Source organism: Gossypium hirsutum, chromosome D04, assembly GCF_007990345.1.
Source record: "Gossypium hirsutum isolate 1008001.06 chromosome D04, Gossypium_hirsutum_v2.1, whole genome shotgun sequence".
Lineage (NCBI taxonomy): Eukaryota > Viridiplantae > Streptophyta > Magnoliopsida > Malvales > Malvaceae > Gossypium > Gossypium hirsutum.
In genome coordinates, this window is record NC_053440.1 from 36,968,734 (window position 1) to 36,991,442 (window position 22,709).

General features: G+C 33.4%; 1 protein-coding gene across 1 annotated transcript; it reads right to left on the reverse strand.

Annotated features, from left to right (window-relative positions):
• Window positions 1-9,837: 9,837 nt before the first annotated feature.
• Window positions 9,838-11,619, reverse strand: LOC107947862 (tyrosine--tRNA ligase 1, cytoplasmic). Its single transcript, XM_016882370.2, has 5 exons — window positions 11,450-11,619; window positions 11,183-11,355; window positions 10,653-10,779; window positions 10,466-10,561; window positions 9,838-9,914 (listed from the first exon to the last, which is right to left on the reverse strand). Exons 1-5 carry the CDS (start codon window positions 11,545-11,547, stop codon window positions 9,896-9,898), a joined length of 513 nt encoding a protein of 170 aa, XP_016737859.2. The 5' UTR covers window positions 11,548-11,619; the 3' UTR covers window positions 9,838-9,895.
• Window positions 11,620-22,709: the final 11,090 nt, after the last annotated feature.

Sequence of the window (22,709 nt, forward strand, 5' to 3'; positions counted from 1 at the left end):
TCAAGCTTTTATGATCGGAATAAACATGACATCTTTCGCCAAACAGATAGTGACGCCATATTTTTAACGCAAATACAATAGCGGCCAATTCCAGATCATGCGTTGGATAGTTCTTTTCATGCGGCTTTAACTGTCTCGAGGCATAGGCTACAACTTTGCCTTCCTGCATCAATACACAGCCCAAACCATTTAAAGATGCATCACTATAGATAACAAACTCTTTACCCGATTCGGGTTGAACTAGGACTGGAGCTTTGGTTAAAAGAGCTTTCAACTGATCGAAACTTTTCTGGCACTTTTCTGACCACTCAAACTTAACGTCTTTTTGTAGTAGCCTTGTCATCGGGGTCGCAATCATAGAGAACCCTTTCACAAAACGTCTATAATAGCCAGCGAGCCCCAGAAAGCTTCGAACTTCCGAAACATTCCTCGGAGGTTTCCAATCAAGTATAGCTGAAATTTTACTCGGATCAACCCAAATACCCGATGCTGATACAACATGGCCCAGAAAACTGACTTCACGTAACCAGAACTCACATTTACTAAACTTTGCATACAACTGCTTATCTCGCAAAGTTTGTAACACAAGTCTCAGATGTTCAGCATGCTCATTTTCGTCTCGAGAGTAGATCAAAATGTCATCAATAAATACTACCACAAACCGATCCAGATACTTCCTAAAGATCCGATTCATCAAATCCATGAAAATAGCAGGTGCATTAGTAAGTCCGAAAGGCATAACAAGAAACTCATAATGTCCGTACCTCGTTCGGAAAGCAGTCTTTGGCACATCAGAGTCTTTAACTCGCAACTGATAGTAGCCTGATCTCAGATCTATCTTTGAAAACACAGTAGCCCCTTTCAACTGATCGAACAAATCATCAATCCGTGGTAACGGATACTTATTCTTTATAGTCACTTTATTGAGTTGCCGGTAATCAATGCACATTCTCATCGTTCCGTCTTTCTTTCTCACAAATAGAACTGGTGCACCCCAAGGAGAGAAACTCAGTCGTGCAAAACCTTTATCAGTCAGCTCTTGCAACTGTACTTTCAATTCTTTTAATTCGGTCGGTGCCATACGGTACGGAGCTATCGATATGGGAGTCGTCCCTGGTACTAACTCAATACCAAACTCTACCTCTCGAATAGGTGGCAAACCCGGTAATTCTTCGGGAAACACGTCTGAATACTCACACACTACTGGTACAGATTCAATCTTCTTTTCGGTCACTTTACTATCAAGAACAAATGCAAGGTAAGCTTCACAACCCCTTCTCACATACTTCTGAGCCGACATCGAGGATATTATTGCTGATAAACCATTCAGATCATTAGATTCGATCCGAATAATCTCATCATTCTGACACCGTAGATCAATAGTTTTCCGTTTGCAGTTTACAATAGCATCATGCAGAGTTAACCAATCCATACCCAGAATTATATCGAACTCGTCGAATGGTAACAACATCAAATCAGCTGGAAAACATAAATCTCGAATCATCAACGGACAATTCTTGCACACTTTGTCAACCAAAACACACCGGCCCAGGGGGTTCGATACTTTAATTACAAACTCAGTAGACTCAACAGGCAAAGTCTTACTGAATACTAAAGTCTCACACACATAAGAATGAGTCGAAGCAGGATCAATCAATGCAATAACATTAGTATCATAAAGAGTGAAAGTACCAATAATAACATCTGGAGAATAAGCCTCCTCTCGAGCACGGATGGCATAAGCTCTGGCAGGTGCACGGGCCTCAGATCGAATTGCTGTGTCCCTGGTTCCTCTCTGACTACCACTTACATTACTCGATTGTCTCGGCGGTCTACCTCGGACTGGCACATTACTCGGTCTGGTATCCTGCACAGTGTTTTGCTCAGCTACCATCGGACACTCTCGAATGAAATGATCTTTTGAACCACACTTGAAGCAAGACCGATCATGGAATCTGCAATCCCCAGGATGCCATTTCCCACAATGCTTGCACTCTGATCTATTTTGTCGAACACTACCAACGCTAGCAACTGAAGTAGCTCGTGAACTCACAGGGGGTCGATCTCGATCATACTTAGGAAACCCGGCAGTAGCTTTAGATTGGCTATGATCCGCTCTGAATTTCCTTGAGGTTGACTGAAATGATTTACTGAATGATCTTTTACGAGAATCTCGAGCTTCATAGTCAGCTTTCCTCTTCTCTTTCCCGAGCTCCTCAGCTTTACAAGCTCGTTCAACAAGTACTACGAACTCTTTTATCTCAAGTATACCAACTAACAGTTTAATATCTTCATTCAGCCCATCTTCAAATCTTCTACACATGATAGCTTCAGTTGAAACACACTCTCGAGCATATCTACTAAGTCTCACAAATTTCCGTTCATATTCTGTCACTGTCATACGACCCTGTTTCAGTTCAAGAAATTCCTTACGTTTCTGATCAATAAATCTCTGGCTGATGTATTTCTTACGAAACTCAGTCTGAAAGAATTCCCAGGTCACTCGCTCTTTCGGAACCACCGATACTAGTGTATTCCACCAGTGATATGCAGTGTCCCGTAGCAAGGATATGGCACATTTCAAGCACTCATCAGGGGTGCAAGACAACTCATCAAACACTCGAATAGTATTATCAAGCCAGAATTCAGCTCGCTCAGCATCATCAACATCAGTAGCTCTAAACTCTTCGGCCCCGTGTTTTCAAATTTTGTTAACCGGAGGCTTAAGTAATCTCATCGGATCACTTACTTGGGGTATAACAGGAATCGAAGATGGATTAGTCGAGGGTGGAGGTTGTTGTGTAACCGGATTAGTTCGGACATAATGAGTAAACCAGTCATTCATTATTTGGTAGAAGGCTTGTTTAGCCTCTCCCTCCTGGTTACTCGAGATTGGTCGAGAATCTACTGGCTCTGTCCCTTGCGCGGGAGCAGGCGCTATACTCTCAACATCATCAGCTACGGCTCGTTCGGGATCCATTACTATACGAAAACACATTTTTAGACGTCAGCAGTCATCACACTATCTCGATATAAAAATATGGCATGTATAGCTAGACTCATACACGCTACGCTAGTTCCGAGAATCGACTAAACCGTAGCTCTGATACCAATAAAATGTAACACCCCTAACCCGTCTCCGTCGCCTAATCAGGGTTACGAGGCATTACGAAACCAAGCTCACATAAACATAACTTTAATATCTAATTCCAAATGCAAGTCCAATTCATGAACATATATAATCAAATTCCAGCATGGAAACTAAACTCTTTTCCCATTGCTATTTACAATATAGGATTCAAAACTAACCAAAACATTATCAAGCCTATACATGCCATAAGATCGAGTTCAAATATTTAACAAAATACCAAAAGAAGTCGATAGTGTGATGGACTGTGCTGATGATCCCCGAGCTCGTAACGCGTCTCCAAATCTATAAAAACGAATGAACGAAAGCAAACGAAGTAAGCTTTTATAGCTTAGTAAGTCTCCAGCATAACTAAATGTATAATTATAAACACATAATTATTATAACCTTTTTAATCTATTCTACTGAAATTTCAACTAACACAACCAACTAACATTCATACATTATTCTACTCAGACCATTTCATTTATAGTCAGATATGTATACCTGTCGGATGAATTCAGTTTAATATATATATTATACAAAACAACATTACAATTGAATGTATACCACCGAGCATATATATACATATTATATACATATCAAACCGATTGTATATGTACACTCATGGTATGTTCTAAATCAATTCAAATCTAACACAAATATATATACATCAATCACATCTTATATTTGTTTATATATAAATATACCCACTATGAATTTATACTTGAATACCTAGGTAACACATACATTCGAAATACACACATATATATATATATCTCAAATGCATACATGATTAATTATCAAACACATAGGCTCAATATATATATGTTTAACTACCACATATCACCATATGCATTTATAAATTCAGCAATCACATATATCTAATGTACATATGTATTCATCGATTTCATATAATCACAAATCATAGATATATCCATTGCATATTCTAACACAATTTAAACAGATTCACCGGCATTTTGCCTGCTAGGCTTAAAGCCTGATTCAGTACACCGGCACTTAGCCTGCTAGACATATAGTCTGAAATGTATCACCGGCATTAAGCCTGCTAGACATATAGTCTGAAATGTATCACCGGCATTTAGCCTGCTAGACTTAAAGTCTGAATTACTTCACCGGCATTAAGCCTGCTAGACGTAACGTCTGTATTATATTCAATCACTTTATAATAATTCAAACTAACAATTTCATATCTTCACTACCATTCAAAAACTTTTACGTGAATATACATACAAAATCGAAACTTTCACATACATATATAATTCCATACCAAATTTCGATTCAAGAATTTATACATGTGCATTTATACATATTCGAATCTACCATATGAATGTATAATTTCATACTCAATTTCAAAACAAAAACTTGTACATATATAAATGCACAATCAATCCTCGCATACTTATATAATGACATAACTAAATTCAATACACAACGCATACATGTATATTTGCATGCTTATTCGACTTTATATATATATATATACATACTTATATAATCATTCAAACCATATATATATATATACCTATATCTTATACATACCTTTGTTTAATCCAATAATTTATACAAGATCATACTTGTATATTCGAACATGTTATATACAATATCTATAGTCCAAAGTTTATTCAACTATTATACTTTAAATTATAGCTCAATCATAAGATAAAATTAGTATGCATGTATAAATATTAACTTAATAACTTTTAGTTGCTAATAGACTTACCTCGGATATCAGCAAACACGATCGACTATTCGATTACCTTCGACTTCCCCCGATCCAAATTCGTTTTCTTCGTTCCTTGATCTAAACATAGTCAAATTTAACCTTTTTATTCATCAAAACATTCATTTGAGTCCAACAATACATAAATGGGAAAATTACCATTTTGCCCCTAACATTTTGCACTTTTTGCAATTTAGTCCTTTTTGCACAAAACACCAAATACACAAAATTTGCCCATAACACACAAGGGCCGAATATTCATAGTTCTCATACAAGTCCACACATTGCATTTATTTCACATTTTAGTCCCTCAAAAATTTATTTTCACAATTTAGCCCTAAATACTCAAATTCATCAAAAATCCCAAGACAAAACAAGTTAATCTAAGACATATCTTCCATTATTCATCATCAAACATCCCAAAACACAAATATTCATCAATGGCATAATTCAAAATATTCATCAATTCACAAAATTAAGACATGGGTTTTGAAGTATTCAAAGCAACGATCTCAAAAACGTAAAAATTATCAAAAACTAAAATCAAACTAACCTTGAATTGAAATCCCTAAGATGGCCGAATGCTAAAGCTTGAAGAACAAAGTTTCTTTCTTTTTGTTTCGGTGATACAAACAATGAAGAAAGAAAAAAAACTTATTTCTTTTATGTTTTAATGATATAATAATATAATATTATACTATTACTATTATAACTTTTATATTTAATAAATAAAAAGTATATATTAACTATCATTGCCGTCCACTATCTTTTAAAATGGGCTAATTGCCCTTTAAGAACCTCATATTTAAAAGCCACCATTAAATAAGCACTTTACACCTTAATAATCAAACTTCACATTTTATGCAATTTGATACTTTTGTCAATTAAACACATAAACAACAAAATTAATTCACGAAACTTTCACACATTTAAATTCACACATCATAAACACACAAAATAATATTAAAATATTTTTCAGACTCGGATTTGTGGTCCCGAAACCACTATGTCCAATTAGAGTCAAAATCGGGCTGTTACATCTAGTATAGGTTATGGTCTTGGTCTCTCATCTTCTTCTCCTTCGCCTATAGTTAATTGCAATCGGTTGCTCCTCGATTGCTCCTCGGTTGCCATCATGTATCCTTCGATCTAGGGATAAGTGGTTGCAAAGATGGTCCACCTTGGTAGAACAATGAACCGGAAGGTGTTTGCGACACCATCAGCGTAGGGGTATAACTATATTGTGTCCCATACACCGATGAAATAACAATCGGACTCTCGATCGGTGCCCTAAACATAGATGGCCAATACGTCGTGGTCGACATAGTCATCATTGGAAACGAAAATGGCATCAGCATGTAAAATGTCAGGGACAAAGGTCCATAAGCAAAACCTAACGTCGAAGTAGAAATAGAAAAATGTGGTGCAATATGTGATCTTGTGTAAAAAAGACGGGGTTACTATAAGCACCAGAATAAGTCAAGTTATACTAACCAGTGGGTGGTGCGGCCATCAGTGTCGGTTCTTGCGTAGGTGTAGACTATGGACCTGTCTCGGCATCTCTATCTTAGCCTCCTCGCCTTGGATCCCTAAGCGCCCGTCGTGGCCTTCTCGTATGCAGTTGCCTACCCCTCGCCTCTTTACCTAACAGATATGGCTTGTCATGGACCCTAAATCATGACATGTACTTCGGGTAACAGGCTAACTCGGGTGCAATAATGGCCTCGCGATTAGGTAAAAACTCGTACCTATTGTTCCAAATGTTGATATATTGCGCGTGGAATGTAAGCCAATTCTCATTTTTTTTCTCCCCCACAAGTTGATATGATGCAGATCTTTAATGTCTTGTGGTGTCGGTGGAATTGGTTGCTTGAACCCGAATTGCTGCAACACTATATCCGACTCATGCAACTCCACAATAACATACATTACCAATGGCACCTTCACGTGTCAGATGTTGATCTGACCAAGAATTTGAACAGGATGCATTCTTGAATTGTCGGATCTGAGTATGGAGTCCATTCAAACTATATTAAAATAATAAAATTTTAGTTATCTATATACTAATATTTTTTAAATGAACTACGTTAATATTATATAATTCAAATTTATATAAGTGGTTGCGAAGAATTAACATGATTATTTTTTTATCATTCTGGCTATCAATCTCCAAAATTTAGTCAATTTGCTCTCTCTTTTTGGATAAAAAAATTGATTGAATTGTTAAAATTTTAGCAGCATAATGTGATAATCTTTATGCCAATCCATGTTTACTTCATTATTGATTTGAAAAATTATATTTAGAATTTTTAAGAACTTTTTAAATTTTTTTATTAATTTGTAACTGTTTTTAGAATTTTTATGAAATACATCCGAACTAATGTGTGGGCTAACACATCAATGCATAAAAGTTTTAACATTCAATCAATTTTTTTACGCAAAGAATAAAAATTGACTAAAATTTGAATATTGAGTATCAAAGTGATTAAAAAAGAATTAGAGAAAAAAATATTGGAGCCAAAATGACAAAAAAAAAATAAAGGTTGAGAATTAAATTTGTGATTATGCTTAAAAATAAAACTACAAACAAGCAAAAACGGAAGCATAATGAAGTGGACCTTGGTCCCAAAAGGAATAAAAAAAAATCATTCAATCCTCTCAAACTTTATGAAATATATAATTCAGCGTGAATGAATAAAGAGAGAGAATGCAAATTAGTATAAAGAGGTATGGAAAGAATTGTAATTAAGTAACCCAAAGTGGTTATTGGGAAGACCATTTGGGGTTTGTTGATGAAAGGGATAGATAAACTCTCAGGCTGTCCTGTCCAGGGTAGGTTCTATCATCTATGTTAACTCTTGGCTTTCCATTTAGGGTACGTTTGGTTCGCTGTATTGGATTAGAGGTGTATTGGATTAGAGGTGTATTGGATTAGAGGTGTAATAGCAAATCAACTGTTTGGTTGAATGTAATGGAATAGAGGCGTAATAGTAATCTTGTGTTTGGTTGAATGGAATAGAGGTGTAATAGCATAATGGAAAAAACTAAAATGACTAGAATACCCTTACCATAAATTTGTTTTGGTAAATGATTATTGTTATTGTTATTTAAATTTTAATAAGATTATTATTATCAATAATAAATAATTTAATCATATTTAAACATAATTATTATTAGATATATTATAATTAAAATATAGAATTTAATAAAATTCTTAATAATCAATATTCTTATATGAATTTACTCAAATAATAATATATGATACTATAAAATATAAATTAACATAATTATTATTAAATATATTATAATTAAAATATATAATTTAATAAAATTCTTAATAATTAATATTCTTATATGAATTTACTCAAATCATAATATATGATACTATAAAAGATAATTTGAAATAATTAATATTAAATATATTTTAATTAAAATATATGATTTAATAAAATTTAAAATAATTATAACTAATAAATTATCTTATATGAATTTGTATAATTTAAAATAATTATTATCTTAGTCAAAATATGACTAATTTTCCGAAGCATGGGAAGAGGATTTATCTAGTAATTTTAAAATTTATCTCAAAAATGCTTAAATTAATAAATTGCAAAAAGAAAAAAGAAAAAATCGAGAGGTATTTGGGTCAGACTCAAGTTATTTCCAAAATGTGTTCGGATGCTTAAATTAATGAATGAAAAATCACATAAGCGATAAAGTGGCAAAACATTTGCATATTATACAGCTTTAAAGAAACTTAAAATACACAACAAATGATGTTTGCATTCTAAAATATGGTAAAAAATATATTGCTTTAACGAAAATACAACAAAACAGATCCCAATACCATGCCCCATGGTTCTAAATTTACCCACTCTTACTTCGACCAAGCGACCGTATCGATTTCAGCTTGTGCACTCCTATATAATTCCAGTCTCTTCGCAAGAGCGGATCGGCGCTCCATGATTGCTGGATCCTCATTCAGTAATGCCGATAATCGTTTTTGCTACAAAAGAAATTTCCCAGAAATCATTCACTGATCATTTGTTTCACCAAAATAAGTAACAGACGGTAAGTTGACTCTTATAAACCTTGAAGAATACTAAACTCAATGTCAAAAGATAGAAAAATAGCAGGCAAATTTTATTTGGTACATGAACAATATAAGCAAAGATGGGAATATACCGGAGTTTCACTCATAGCCTTGTGAACCAGATCCTTCAGAGTGGAATGAGTCTGAAAAATGTAACAAATGAAATCACTCCAATTTGAAGCATCAGTCTATGACCAACATGATCCCTAGTAAACCGAGACCTTAATAGCAGTTAAAAATTATCAACATTTTTTATGTAAGACAACTAAATAGTAGAGGATAGCAAGAATATTGATACACATACAATGCAAACAATCAAATTAAAGCCATCATTTATTGTACCTGAGAGACCAGCCTGTTGAGATTAGTGTAATTCATTGGTTACATGTTGTCGTCTGTATTTGTGGTCTGGAACGTCCAACAAATCGAACAAATCCTGAACCAAAAACCTTTCTCCTTCTTTGGTGGTGCTGCCTTGGTATCCCTCTTGGCAATGAGATCAGCCATGAACTCAACAACAGCCTAATGTAGAAAGAAGTTGAATGAGTTAGTAGCTCATAAGAAATCAAACAGGAAAGGTCCCAGCAAGTTAAATTGGTAGCTAGATTAGCATTACCTGAGCACCTAATTTGATTACTTCTCTTGGTGGAACTTCCAGGGGAGTCTCATCAGCTCGGAAAACTCTCAATTTCGACAATAATCTGAAAGACTCGGGTAAAACTCTGATCTGGTTGTCACTTATGTCCAACTCTTCAAGCATCTCAAAGTTTTTAAATCTGAAAAAGTTTTTCCCCACATTCAATTGATCTCAAGAACCAAAATAGATATTGAAGTAGGACAATACGATGAGACAAAATAATTTGTTTGTTTTTCCTCTTAATGTCATCACAGTACTCTCTTGCAAGCACATTAACCTTCCTTTGATCCATGCCTAACTGGCAAATGTCCGCCTGTCCATATAAAGCAATTACAGCAGCTTTAGATAAATAAAAGTTTGAATTAACATTATAACCTACAAGAAAACATAGAATGTACACAAGTAAGGGTACAGCTTGTAAAAAATAGTCCAGAATAAACTGCAGAAAAATAGAAGGAGATCAATAGCAACAATGCTGGAGATCCTTAACAGTTGTTCTCTACTTAAACTGTCAAACTTAAAATAGCTATGTAGAGGAATATAATAGTAAATTTGGATCTTCAATCAGAAATTGGAACTTTCTTTATTTGGACACATTGAGAAAAAAATTCCAATTACTCCAATAAAAGGATACCAAATGATGTCATAATGAAAATTCTCAATTAGAAAAAGAAAATGAAACAATGGATATCACTTAGAAAATACGCCTAATAAGCATTTATATGGTTAACAAATTGAGTAATTCGTAGAAGTAACTTGAAACAGAGTGACACTCGCACTTTTATTGAGATTTACTTATAAATCTACCTAAAGTTCTCTAAAAGCCTTGGAATCAGGAAAGGATAAAATCCAGAGCAGAAGCACCTTAAGGAAAAATATGTCAGCACACTGCATGCATGGGTAAAGAATTTGGGCAACGACAACTCATCTTGCTCACTACGGCCCATAATTTGACAACACCTAGAAAAACACATTTTGTATTCGGAGTCAACAAAAGAATTACTACAAAATATTAATAAAACAAATCAAAAAGATCTTATTAGCCCCACACCTCATTATCCTAGGCAGCTTGTTTCTGCGAGCTATATCCATTACAAGTGGCCAATACTCTGATGCCCTGGAGTTAATTTCATCTGAAGACCACAAGAATTCAACATTTAAAAAGAAACACAATAAATCTAAATGTAGAGCCACAGTATATGAATAAACAAAGTGAATGAAAGAAGTATGTTAGAACTTAGATCTGAAAACAAATGCAGCAAACAACATAAATTTATTGAAAGGGAAATAAGCATATAACAATTGTTTAAAAAAAATAAAATCAATAAAATAACTACGAAGAAGCTAAAACTTTGAAGTCAAATAATTAGAAAAAAGTTAAATTGTCAAATTTCAATCTGTTATGATGTGTTAGGAATAAATAAACAAACCCATAATTAGCTTTTCTGTATAAATCAAATCCATCAAAGAGTTGATTCAATTCTGAGATTCAATCCCTACATCTACAGAGAAATCAATATAAGAGGAGTATAAAATTTTGAGGGAAAAAAACTTAAAGATTCTAAAAAAGAAAAAAGAAACAAAGAAAAAAGAAATAGTAGAATACCAGAGCAATGTGCATTCTGCCAGAAGGCTCGAAGCCATCATAGCAAATGGGTTCAGGTTTATGATTTAGAAGATTTAGCAGTTCATCCTCTTGAATACATTCTTCCCCTACACTTCTTATAATCTTGAACTTTTCTTCTAAACTCATCCTGAAACAATGATTTCAAAATATATAAATATATTTACTCGATTTCCATCTATAAAGAAATAGAAAAACAAAAAATTACAACGAAAATGACTCACTGTGGAGTTGAAGAGGAGGAGGGAGGTTGAGAATCGACGGAGAGAGACTGCATGCCGGAAGACGGTGGGGTCTGATCCGCAGGAGATTGGTCCGCCATCGGTTCAGAGAGTACTGCAACGGCGTTGGCAAAGGGTTTACAATACAAAGTTGTGATGTCAAAGAGAGGTAAAAAAAGAAGGAGAAGACAGCGAGGAGAGTGGAGAAGAAAGCTAGAAGGAAGAACCAGAAGACGGTGGATTTTGGGTAAAACAGAAGCGTGAATGGGGAGGGTAAAAGGGGAGGGTAAACTGAAGCGGCAGCTAATCTGGGCAAAAGAGAGGGATTAGAAATCGGTGGTTTTCACCGATTAGGAAAGTAATGTATTACACGCGTATTAGCAATACATTGAACCAAACGACGGAATAAAGAGGGATTAGGTAGGGCCCACCGATTAGAGGTGTATTGGCTATGCCAATACATCCAACCAAACATGCTCTAACAAAAATTATTCCAAACATGTATTTTTGAAATATAATCCTTAATTATAAAAACTTAAGGTTTCCTTAGTAAAATTGTATATCAATTAGATAATAATGTTGGAAAACATTTCAATGTGTTGTGCAGCTACTCAATATACCGAAAAGGGAGACACCAAAAATTAAAACCACTTTCAAACAATTAATTGAAGCAACGGAAGCATGCAACTATTTTTTTTCCAAATCAAAATAAAATATATTTCTTTTGCTAACTTTTCCAAGAAATTACTTTCATTACTGCACGTTTGAATACCAGACGGAGCAGTCAAAATTTATGAGTTGGCATGTTTGATTCTTTTAGTTAATTGGGTTGATTTAATTTTGTTGATCAGGAAGTGATTCATGTTACAATCTATTTTAAATTATCTTCATTTTAATACCATTTGAACATTTTTTTAATTTTAATTTAATCTAATTAAATTATTCGAGTTATTCAATTTTTTTCAATTAAGTGATTTGAGTTTCGAGTTCAAGTCGAGTTAAATTTTATAACTCGAATAATTAAAATAACAGATTGATGTAAATACCCCTTTAGTCCCTGTTAATTTTGAAAATGAGCAAACTGGTCTCTCTCAACAAAAAGTACAAAAAAATTGATTTTAAAAATTCATAATAATTTTTAAAATTAAAAATATATACTTTTTAAAAATAAAAAATAAAAAATCTAAAAAAATTTAAAGAATACATAAAAACTTAAAAATAAAAAAAATTGGAGACCTAAATAAGTAAATTAATTATTCAAGTTTATCATACTAAGTATCTTTCCTTTTCTCTTATTTTAATTTAATTTTTTTAAATATATATGATTTTAATTTTTTTTGGTGAATTATAAGGAGTGAGCAAAGCCCTAACAACAACGTGAACAATTTTATTCTATTCGAAATAAAATCAAATTGAGTTAGAATGATAAAATAAGATTCATTAACTCGATTAACGTGAAATTTTTTCACTGGATTCAATTGAACGCTCACCCTTAATCCATTGACTAATTTGAAGGAAAGAGAAAAGTTTAAAGTGTTAAAAACTTTTATCATTATCTCTTGAAAGAGTTTTGGAGTTGCTGGAAGACCAATTTATGAAGGTATTTATGTGATAAATATTTAAGATTAGTAATGAGATAATTTCAGTCTTTAAAGAAAAGTTTAAAGCTTATTAAAACACTGCTAGATGATCACTTGTAGAGGCCTATAAATAGGCAACAGTTTGACGTCACTTGGTGTGCACTTGTTTAGTGTCTTTAGCTTTTTATTTTCCTATTTTATTGGATAATTTTGTGACACTGTCACATCCCAAAAATGGGACTAGACGAAATAAGGATAAAAAAGAATTTTATTTTTCTTAAGTAAAGGGTAAAAGAGTTTAGTATGCCTTAAAAATCATTTTTATTAAAAAGTTAACAAGAATGAGTTTATTGGTTCAGTGGTGAGGCTTTAGCTTACCATTAGATCCTAAGTTTGAAACCCCTTGTGTGCATTCATCCATAAATTGGCAAGTCTCTAAGACCCTACCACTGAACCAGCAGATTCATTTTTACTAACTTTTTAACAAAAATAATTTTTAAGGCATACTTAACTTTATTGATTTATACGTAAGGTAAACGAGTGAATGATTTGTAACCATTTTGGTCGGTATTGGACCTATAATTACTTCTTTGTATAAAAATAGATTGGGCTTAAGCTAATAGGTGATCTATACGATTGTTGAATAAAATCATTTATTGAGTGAGGTTTCGCAGAATTAGATTGATAAATTCGAATTGTATTAACAAAATTGTCTTGTAATTCTCACTTTATTTTGTTCCTTGCTTCACTTTGCATTTAATCTATTTAGTTTGATTTTGTTGCAACAACAATCAAAACGAAATTACTTTTTCAACCACAAATCAAGGCTTTTTCAACAACTTTTAACATGTGAATCATATTTCCATGTTCATGAAAATGTAACTTCCCATAAAAAGTTATATTCTAAGAAAAAATAGATAAACTTTATCATACTAAAGTTGGAATCACTTTGTAACTAATCAAATTCTTAGAAGAATGATCACTTTCATCATAACAAATGCTACCACATTACTTTTTTTGGATAGTTAAAATGAATAGAAAAAAAAGACAAGTAAAGTAAATTTAACCATTTTTATTTGGTTAAATAGTATAAAGGAAAGGAAATAATTGAATATAATTTTAACATTTTTTATAATTTAATTATGTAGAAGCAGAAAAGGATGAAAAAAATATTTTACATTATAAAAATTTATTTACTTTTTTTTCCTCAATTTTTCCTCTAATTTAGGGTAAATAAAAATTAAGCATTTTGATAGAAAGCAAAGGATAGTCAATTTCTTTAACTTTCCCTTACGTAAATTAAAATAAAAGTAAATTACATAAATATTGACACGATTATTAGTAAATTTCTATTTAGATCACTCGATTTTAAAAGGTTATAAAATAGTACCTTGAGTTTTTTTTTAGTCCATTTCTCTTAGATCATTAATCGCACAGTGACCTGGTTGTTAAGTACACGATATATTATTTTAAACGTAAAATAAAAATACAAGTAATTTCCATGTCATATTTTTCCATTGTAGAGAAAACCAATATGTTGAATTTCACGACAACAAACCCCGAGGCTTGGCCCTTATCATCGACGAGACCCAAAAAGTTATTGTTGGCCAAGAAAAATTCCTTGTCCGGGGAAATGATAGGCTAAACCACCCCCAATTGAGGAAGGGGTGAGGTTGGTGATGGAGAAAAAGAAGAAATTAGAGAAACTACAAGGGACTAAGTTTTGGGTTAACATAATCTTACCTTTAAATATAAAACTCTGTTGGTGTTGGAGTTGGCACTCGAAGATCACAAGTGAGGCTCATGCTCCCTTGTTCAAGTGAGTGTCGCCAAGTAATTTTAGACTACTAAGAGTTAATATTCCGAAATCAACTCTGTTAATGAGAAGATTTCGCTAAATTTTATGACAAAACAAAAGAACACAAGAAAAACAATAGATTTAATCTTGTAAAAAAATGGCAACATTATTGGTTTAGATCCTATAGGAGATAATTAATTATTCTTTTTCTGTGTTGGGGATAAACTCGAATTAAGCAACGAACAAGAATGAATAGAGAAAATTGAACACAAATATTTACATGAAAAAACTCTTCTAAAGAGGATAAAAAACCACAAGCAAAAAAAATTCACTAAAACGAAAAATAACCAAGAATGAGTACAAGATGGAAAAAATAGCAAACCCTCAAATCTCAAAAAATACAAAGCTCTGTGGCTAAAACACAAAATTCCCTTAAACTCCCCTTTTGTTGTGGTGTTAAGTCAATCTCTCTAGGGTTGCTAAAAGCCCTATTTATAGCCTGGAATTTGTGGGTTAATCTGATTAAAATATTTCTAGAATTATTTAGAGTTCGACTAGGAAAAGATAATAGAGTTTAACGAAGAGAAAAAACCCGGTTTAGTAGGGAACACATCACCACGTCATGACATCGTTTATCAGCTCATCGGGACGTCATACGTCACGTCATCAATACATCAGTTTCTTCTCGTCAAGACATCGTGTGTCACGTCGTCGAGACGTCAGCTCTTCCACATCATGACGTTGACTCTATTTTGTCTAAAATGCGAGGTACAATCCACAAATCTCCATTTTAACTCGTATTTCTACAACGCCTTCTTTATCAAGCCATGTCTAGGCCTAACTCAATCTTTCCAGGATCCTGACCAAGTCCAAACTGTGTTTGAACTTGGAAAAGGCTTTCGGTCATCATATCAGTTGGATTATTTTATGTGTTAATTTTATGAATTTGAACATCTCCTTGAGCAACCACCTCCTGAACAAAGTGATACTGAATGTCTATGTGCTTTGTTTTTTCGTGATGCATCTGATCTTTAGTGAGATGTATGACACTTTGACTATCACAATATATAATAGTTGCTCCATGTTTATTAACCAACTCCCATAATAGACCTCTTAACCAAATGACTTCTTTCACAGCTTCTGTGATTGCCATATATTCAACTTCGGTAGTTGATAAAGTCACAGTGGTTTGAAGCGTGGCTTCCCAGCTAAAGACGCATATGCCAAAAACAAATAGATATATCGTGAGGGATCTTCTTTTGTCTAGATTTCTTGCATAATTTGAGTCTACAAAGCCCACTAAACTCTTTGAAGTTCTTTCAAACTCTAAACAAGTATTTGATGTCCCCCTTACGTATCTGAGAATCTACTTAACTACTTGTCAGTGTAATTTGTCGAGTCTAGCCATGTATCCACTTACAACACTAACAACATGTGAAATATCGAGAGGACTGCAAACCATTGCATACATTAAGCTTCCGGCTGCACTAGAGTAAGGAATCGATGACATATACTTTTCTTCGTCTTCGATTTGTGGTGACTCTGAAGTCAAAAGTTTGAAGTGTGCAACTATAGGAGTACTAATCGATTTCAAATTTTACATTTCGAACTGTTTGAAGACCCTTTCAATGTACCTTTACTATGACAAAAATATCCTTACGGGGTGTCTATCTCTAAAAATTCCCATTCCCAAAATTTTCTTAGCTACACCAAGGTCCTTCATCTCGAACTTAGAATTAAGCATGATTTTTAATCGATCAATTTCAGATGGATCTTTAGTCACAATTAGCATATTATCAACATAAAATAATAAGTATATAAATAATCCATCATCAAGATGATGCAAGTACACACAACTATCATACTTACTTCGTACAAAACCAATCTTAACATAAAGGAATCAAACTTCTTATACCATTGACGAGGAGACTGGTTCAGGCTGTACAAAGATTTCTGTAGAAGGCATACATTGTCTTTCTTGCCTTCAATTCTAAAGCCTTCAGGTTGTGGCATATAAATATCCTCCTCTGGGTCACCATGAAGGAATACAATTTTCACACCTAACTACTCTAATTCAAGGTTGTTTAATGCAACAAGAGCTAACAATGTCCTACTGGACGTATGCTTCAAAACGTGAGAGAACAAATCATGAAAATCAACTTCCTCCACTTGACTATAGCCTTTTGCGACCAACCTCGACTTATATCTTGTGTCACTTGGACCTAATCCTTCCTTCTTTTTGAATACCCGCTTGCAACCAACTATCTTCTTTTTGGTGGGTGATTTCACAAGTTTTCAAGTCTCATTCTTTCAAAAAGATTCCATCTCCTCTTCCATTGTGACAAGCCACTTGCTCGAATTAAAAACCTGAATTGCCTCTGAGTAATTGGATGGATCGATCGAATCAATGCTCTCTACAACACTTAGAGCGTATGTCACTAAATTTTTGTGAAAGTATTTATGTGGTGGTTTAATTTCTTGTCTTTTCCTATCTTGGGCTAACTTTTAATTTTGTAGTTGAGACGTAGGAGTTTGAGAGTCAGATGGAGCCTCTAACTGACTTGAAGTTACTTTTATACCCTTCTGCAATTCCAAAACAACTTCAACCTCACTTATACTGAATTTCGTTGTGATGTTGTAAACATAGTGAAATCCCCCGTCCTTACATCAGCTCTGCTCTTCTTGTCGTCATTGTTTGTGATGTTGCGACACTAATGGCAATTTACTTAGCTCAGGCTTGGATTCAAGGTTGTGTCGTGACATCCTCTAGCTATGTCACAACACTAAAGGCAGTCTTGCTATTTTAGTGTCTTGCTCACTATGTTGTGCCGTGGAACCTCTATGTTGCAACATGGCGACCAGTCTCATGTTCTCATACTTTCAAATGATGTCCTATACACTCATCAAACATGTTAGCCTTCCTTTAGGCCTACTTTGGCCCCTAAGGTCATATAAACGGCTCAAATCACCCTTTTTTATTAATCGAGAACTAAAATTGAAAAATTAGGTAAAACATAATAAAATCGCTTATATTCAAGCTCTTTAAGTATGAAAACTAGTTTAATCTGCTACAACAAATTGCAACAGATTAGCGGGACAACTAAATACTTTAAGGTTAAAATAATTTGGAGTATTACCTGACCATATCTCTTTAGGAACCATTCCATCTAATGCTCGATGTAGAGACTGATTCACCAAATAACTTGTCAAGTTAACGACTTCTGCCCAAAATTCATTTTCTAAGCCTATATTGGAAAACATACATTAGGTTTTCTCAAGTAAAGTTTTATTCATTCTTTCAGCAACACCATTCTACTGCGAGGTACCAACAACTGTGCGATGTCTTTCAATTTCTTCCTGTTTGTAGTAATCGTTAAACTCAGTTGGATAGAACTTGAGACCATTTTTCATTCTTTGCTGCTTTACAGACTTCCGAGTCTTCTTTTTTAGTAAGGTCTTCCACTTCTTGAAGATCCTGAACACTTCATTCTTATGCTTCAGGAAATAAACTCAAACTTTCCTAGAGTGATTGTCAATAAAGGTTAGAATATATTTGCTACCTCCTTTTGAAGGCGACTAGATCCGAACCCCATAGATTGTAATGAATGTCGTCAAGGGTCTCTTTTGTCTTGTGCACTCCCAAATCGAAGCTAACTAGAGTCTGCTTCCCATAAATGCAATATACGCAGAAATTTAACTTTCCAACTTTGATGTTTATGAGAAAACCTATTTTACTCAAAATGGTCATACATTTTTTGCTCATATAACCTAGTCACATGTGCCATAACTGAGTCAATTGTGAAATCTGAATCAAGCTATAATACTAATTGGTTAGGGATCGACCCATATAAACAACAAAATAGATAAACAGAAAAAATTGAACACACAAATTTTATGTGAAAAACTCCTCCGAAGAGAGGATAAAAATCATGAGCAAATGAGGCTTTGACTTTCCACTAAATAAGTAAACAAATGAGAGTACAATATGGAGAAAATAAACTTAAATGTACTGAACATACAAACCCAAACCCCCAAATAGAAAATCCTAACTCTAATAGAGCAAACCCAAACACAAAATTCTAACTCTCATAAAGTTCTCTCAAAAGAGGTACAAAATCCTCTCCATAGTTTCCATGAGAACTCTCACCAAAACTCATCTGCAACTACATCTTGTCGCCCTAAAAGAGATGTCCTATAGTACTACATGTTTAATTGCCTTCTAATTGGCCTCTCAAAATAGGGATACAAGGCCCCTTTAAATAATATAAGGTTAGAGGTCTAATTATACTAAAATATCCCTAAAATAATCAAAATTTAACTAGAAAAATATAGCAGAGTTTAACTTAGAGAAGAAACCTAATTTATGTGGGGAGCACGTCGCCACGTTGCAACATCTCTATTCATGTCATCCGCCGTCGCAACATTAAGAAGCTTCTCGTCGTGACGTCATCATTTGTTCGACTGAAAATACGAGGCACACCCTACAAATCTCTACCTTGACTCATATTTACCATGCCTTCTTCTCCAGGCCCTGTCACGGGCCAGCTCAATCTATGCAAAATGTTAACCAAACCCAAATCATTTTTGAACTCAGAAATCGAAAAACTCTTAGTCTTCAAATCAAGGTTATATAATGCAACTAGGATTGGTGATACATAAACGGAAGTGTGATTCACAATAGGAGAGAAAACATCGAGGAAATCAACTCCCTCCACTTGACTATCACTTTTTTACGACCAATCTTGCTTTAAACACTCTGTTTTATCCGAAGCTACTATAATTTGAAAGTTGTGATTCTATCAAACTTCTTAATATTGAAATTCGTAGTCACCATTCCTAAATGAGTCTATTGTGAAATCCCAACCAAATTATAAATAACAAAAATAGAAAAATAGAAAAGATCGTACACATAAATTTTACGTGGAAAAATCCTCCAAAGAGGATAAAAACCACGAACAAAAGAGGCTCTGACAAATGAGAGTACAATATGGAAAAAATAAACCTAAATGTACTAAATGTAAAAACTCAAACCTCGAAAACAAAACCCTAACTCTCATAGAGCAAACCCGTAAAGAAAATGCTAACTCTCATAGAGTTCTCACAAAAGGGGTATAAAATTATCTCCATACTTAGCACAAAAACTCTCATGTGTGACTACATCTTGTCGCCACAAAAGAAAAACCCTATGGTACTACATCTTTAATCGCCTTCTAATTGGCCTCTCAAAACAAGGATACAAGGCCCCTTTAAATAGGATAAGATTAGAGGTCTAACCATACTAAAATCTTCTTGGAGTAATAAAGTTTATCTGAAAAAAGATTGCAGAGTTTAACTGGGATAAGAAACCCGATTTATGTGAGGTGTGTGAGATGGGTTAGGCCGAAAATACGAGGCATACCTCACAGTTTGGATGGTGAGATGTGTTGAAGAAAAGAGAATGTAAAATCTCACCAATTTTAGAACTTACAAAGAAGAACATAAATTTAGCAATTCAATTTTTTAGGGTTTTAAAAGACCCAAAATGATTGAGTTTTGGATTTTTTTTATAATAAATGACTTGAAAATGAACTTAACAACCACATTTTATATTGACTCATTGAGTTGTTAGTGATTTTGCGAAAATAGGCTAAAAAAATAAAATTGATAATTATTTTATAACTTTTTAAAGTAAAGTTGTAACATCCAAAACAAATTAGGAGATTATAATTTATAAAATTATCAAAGATTAAATTCTAGCATTAATGGTTAAGAGCTTAGTAAAACCTTTAGAAAACTAAGGTTCAAAACCCCCACTTTTGAATTTTCTTCCTTAATTTGTCTACATTTAAAAGAGCAAACTGAAAGATAACTTTTATAATAAAAGTGGTGAAATATAACCATAAAATGGGCATTAGCCTAATGGCCAAGTATCACTTGTTCCACTCTCCTTACCTAAGATCAATTCACATCTCTTTCCTTCCCTTCCCTTTTAAATTTGACCAAAGTGAGGAAATTGCAGGTCGCGCCCCAACTTTGATAAAATTACAATAAAGCCCCCAAACTTTAAAGAAATTATAATGACACCCTAAAGCTTAGTAAAGCTTAGAAATTTACCCCAATTAGAATTCCATCATATTTTTATCTTCTTATCCTAATTTGAATTTCAAATTGCTCCTCTCCAAATCCTAATAGAATCTATCCTCCTTACTTCTATTTTTCTCTATTTTTTTCTTCAAAACCCCTATTGCAAAATTCTTTCAAACTCTTAAGCGCTTTCTTTTTCTCTCCTATTATTAAATCGGTTTTCAATTAAGGAATTCTAAATCTTCAAAATCATCCCTCTCTTCTCGAGTAGATCATTAATCTCTCCAAACTTAAGATTTTTTAAGTCCTTAAATCAGATGTGGATCTAAACTTAGGCTACTATGTACAATTAATTGTTGAATTAAAAGTAACTAATTTGTTTCATTCAAACCCTAGGTTAAACATGCGAACCCTAGATTCAAATATGCGAACCCTATATATGTTACATGTGAATTCTATATATGTGTTATATGCAAACCCTATATATGATATATGCAAACCATTGTACATTTGATACTATTTTTCTTACGCAGGCAAAATATATGTGTATACATGTGAGATCAATGAATCATGGACACATGCCTTTTAATGCTAAAGTATGAGATATTGAATGTTGCATCAATTGAAGATAAATAGCATAAATATGCTAAGTTTATGTGCATAATTATACGAAGCTGAGAATGGAGGACGAAGGAGTTCCATAGAAGACAATAGCAATTTAATTCAAAATCGAAAGTTAGTACTGCACGAAGTAGACAGCAATGTCATCCAAAATGGATAATCCGAGATGGTAAGCTAAAAAGCCACCAAATCGGGTCGACCTAGATGATAATTTATGTGTAAAGCCATCTAAATCGAACAAGATGGGATGGCCGTTTTAAAACACCATCAAAATTGGACCAAACCAGGGTGGTAGTAATAGTCATCGTAACAGATGACCAGTGGACGACCATCGTCACCGGAAACAAATCCAGGATGATCAATTATTGTCATGTGTTATGTGAGATGGTATGTTGAGCAATGCTCGAAGACAATTCGGATGGATGGATGGGAAATTAAACCATTAAATTTAAACATAAAATTGCATCATAATTATATTTGTATATGTATTGATTTATTAATGTTCCTCTTATTATGCTTAAATTATTATTATGCTATGAATTAAATACTTTATTGTTCGATTGATTATAAAAATGGTTCAATATTAGTGTCTCACTGAGCCGTTGTAAGCTCATTCCCTCTTTTCCTTATTTCTCAAGCAGCGTAGAGAACTAAGATTCAGAATGGCATCAAAAGACTCTCGGATTAACAAGCCATTTTTTATTAAGTTTTATTAAAATTTTCCTTAATCGTTTATTTTGAGTTTGTAATTATTTAGTATTTTCTCATATGTATTAGGTTTGGAATTTTTTAACTTATTTATTGTATACATGATATTTTAATATCACCTTAATATTTGCATGTCTTTCAATTTAGAAAACTATCTTTTGTTTTCCTTTGCTTTATAAAATACTTAAAGTTTTAAATAAATCTTTTCCTCCAACTCTTAGCCATTTTTCAAATCCTCACATTAATATTATTGTAATTGAATTACTAAATAAATTTGACTTAAATTAATAATTTTTTTCCTAAAACAAAAGAACGATTCTTAAACAAATCAGCTCAAGTGAAAAAAAAATAACTTTATAGAATCACTTTGGTGATCAAATGTAAATGCAGGCGACTTAGTCGAAACTCCTAAGCTAGATCGAAGGTGTTACAAAAATGATCTAACTAAAACCTTACTAATAATTGAGTGATTATTTGTTACCAAATAAAATAA

Coding starts and splice junctions, on each gene's coding strand:
- LOC107947862 (XM_016882370.2), bottom strand. CDS start 11,547: ATGGCGGACCAATCTCCTGCGGATCAGACCCCACCGTCTTCCGGCATG. Junction 11,356..11,449: donor TCCTCCTCTTCAACTCCACA/GTGAGTCATTTT, acceptor TCATTGTTTCAG/GATGAGTTTAGAAGAAAAGT. Junction 10,562..10,652: donor AAGCTGCCTAGGATAATGAG/GTGTGGGGCTAA, acceptor GTGTTTTTCTAG/GTGTTGTCAAATTATGGGCC.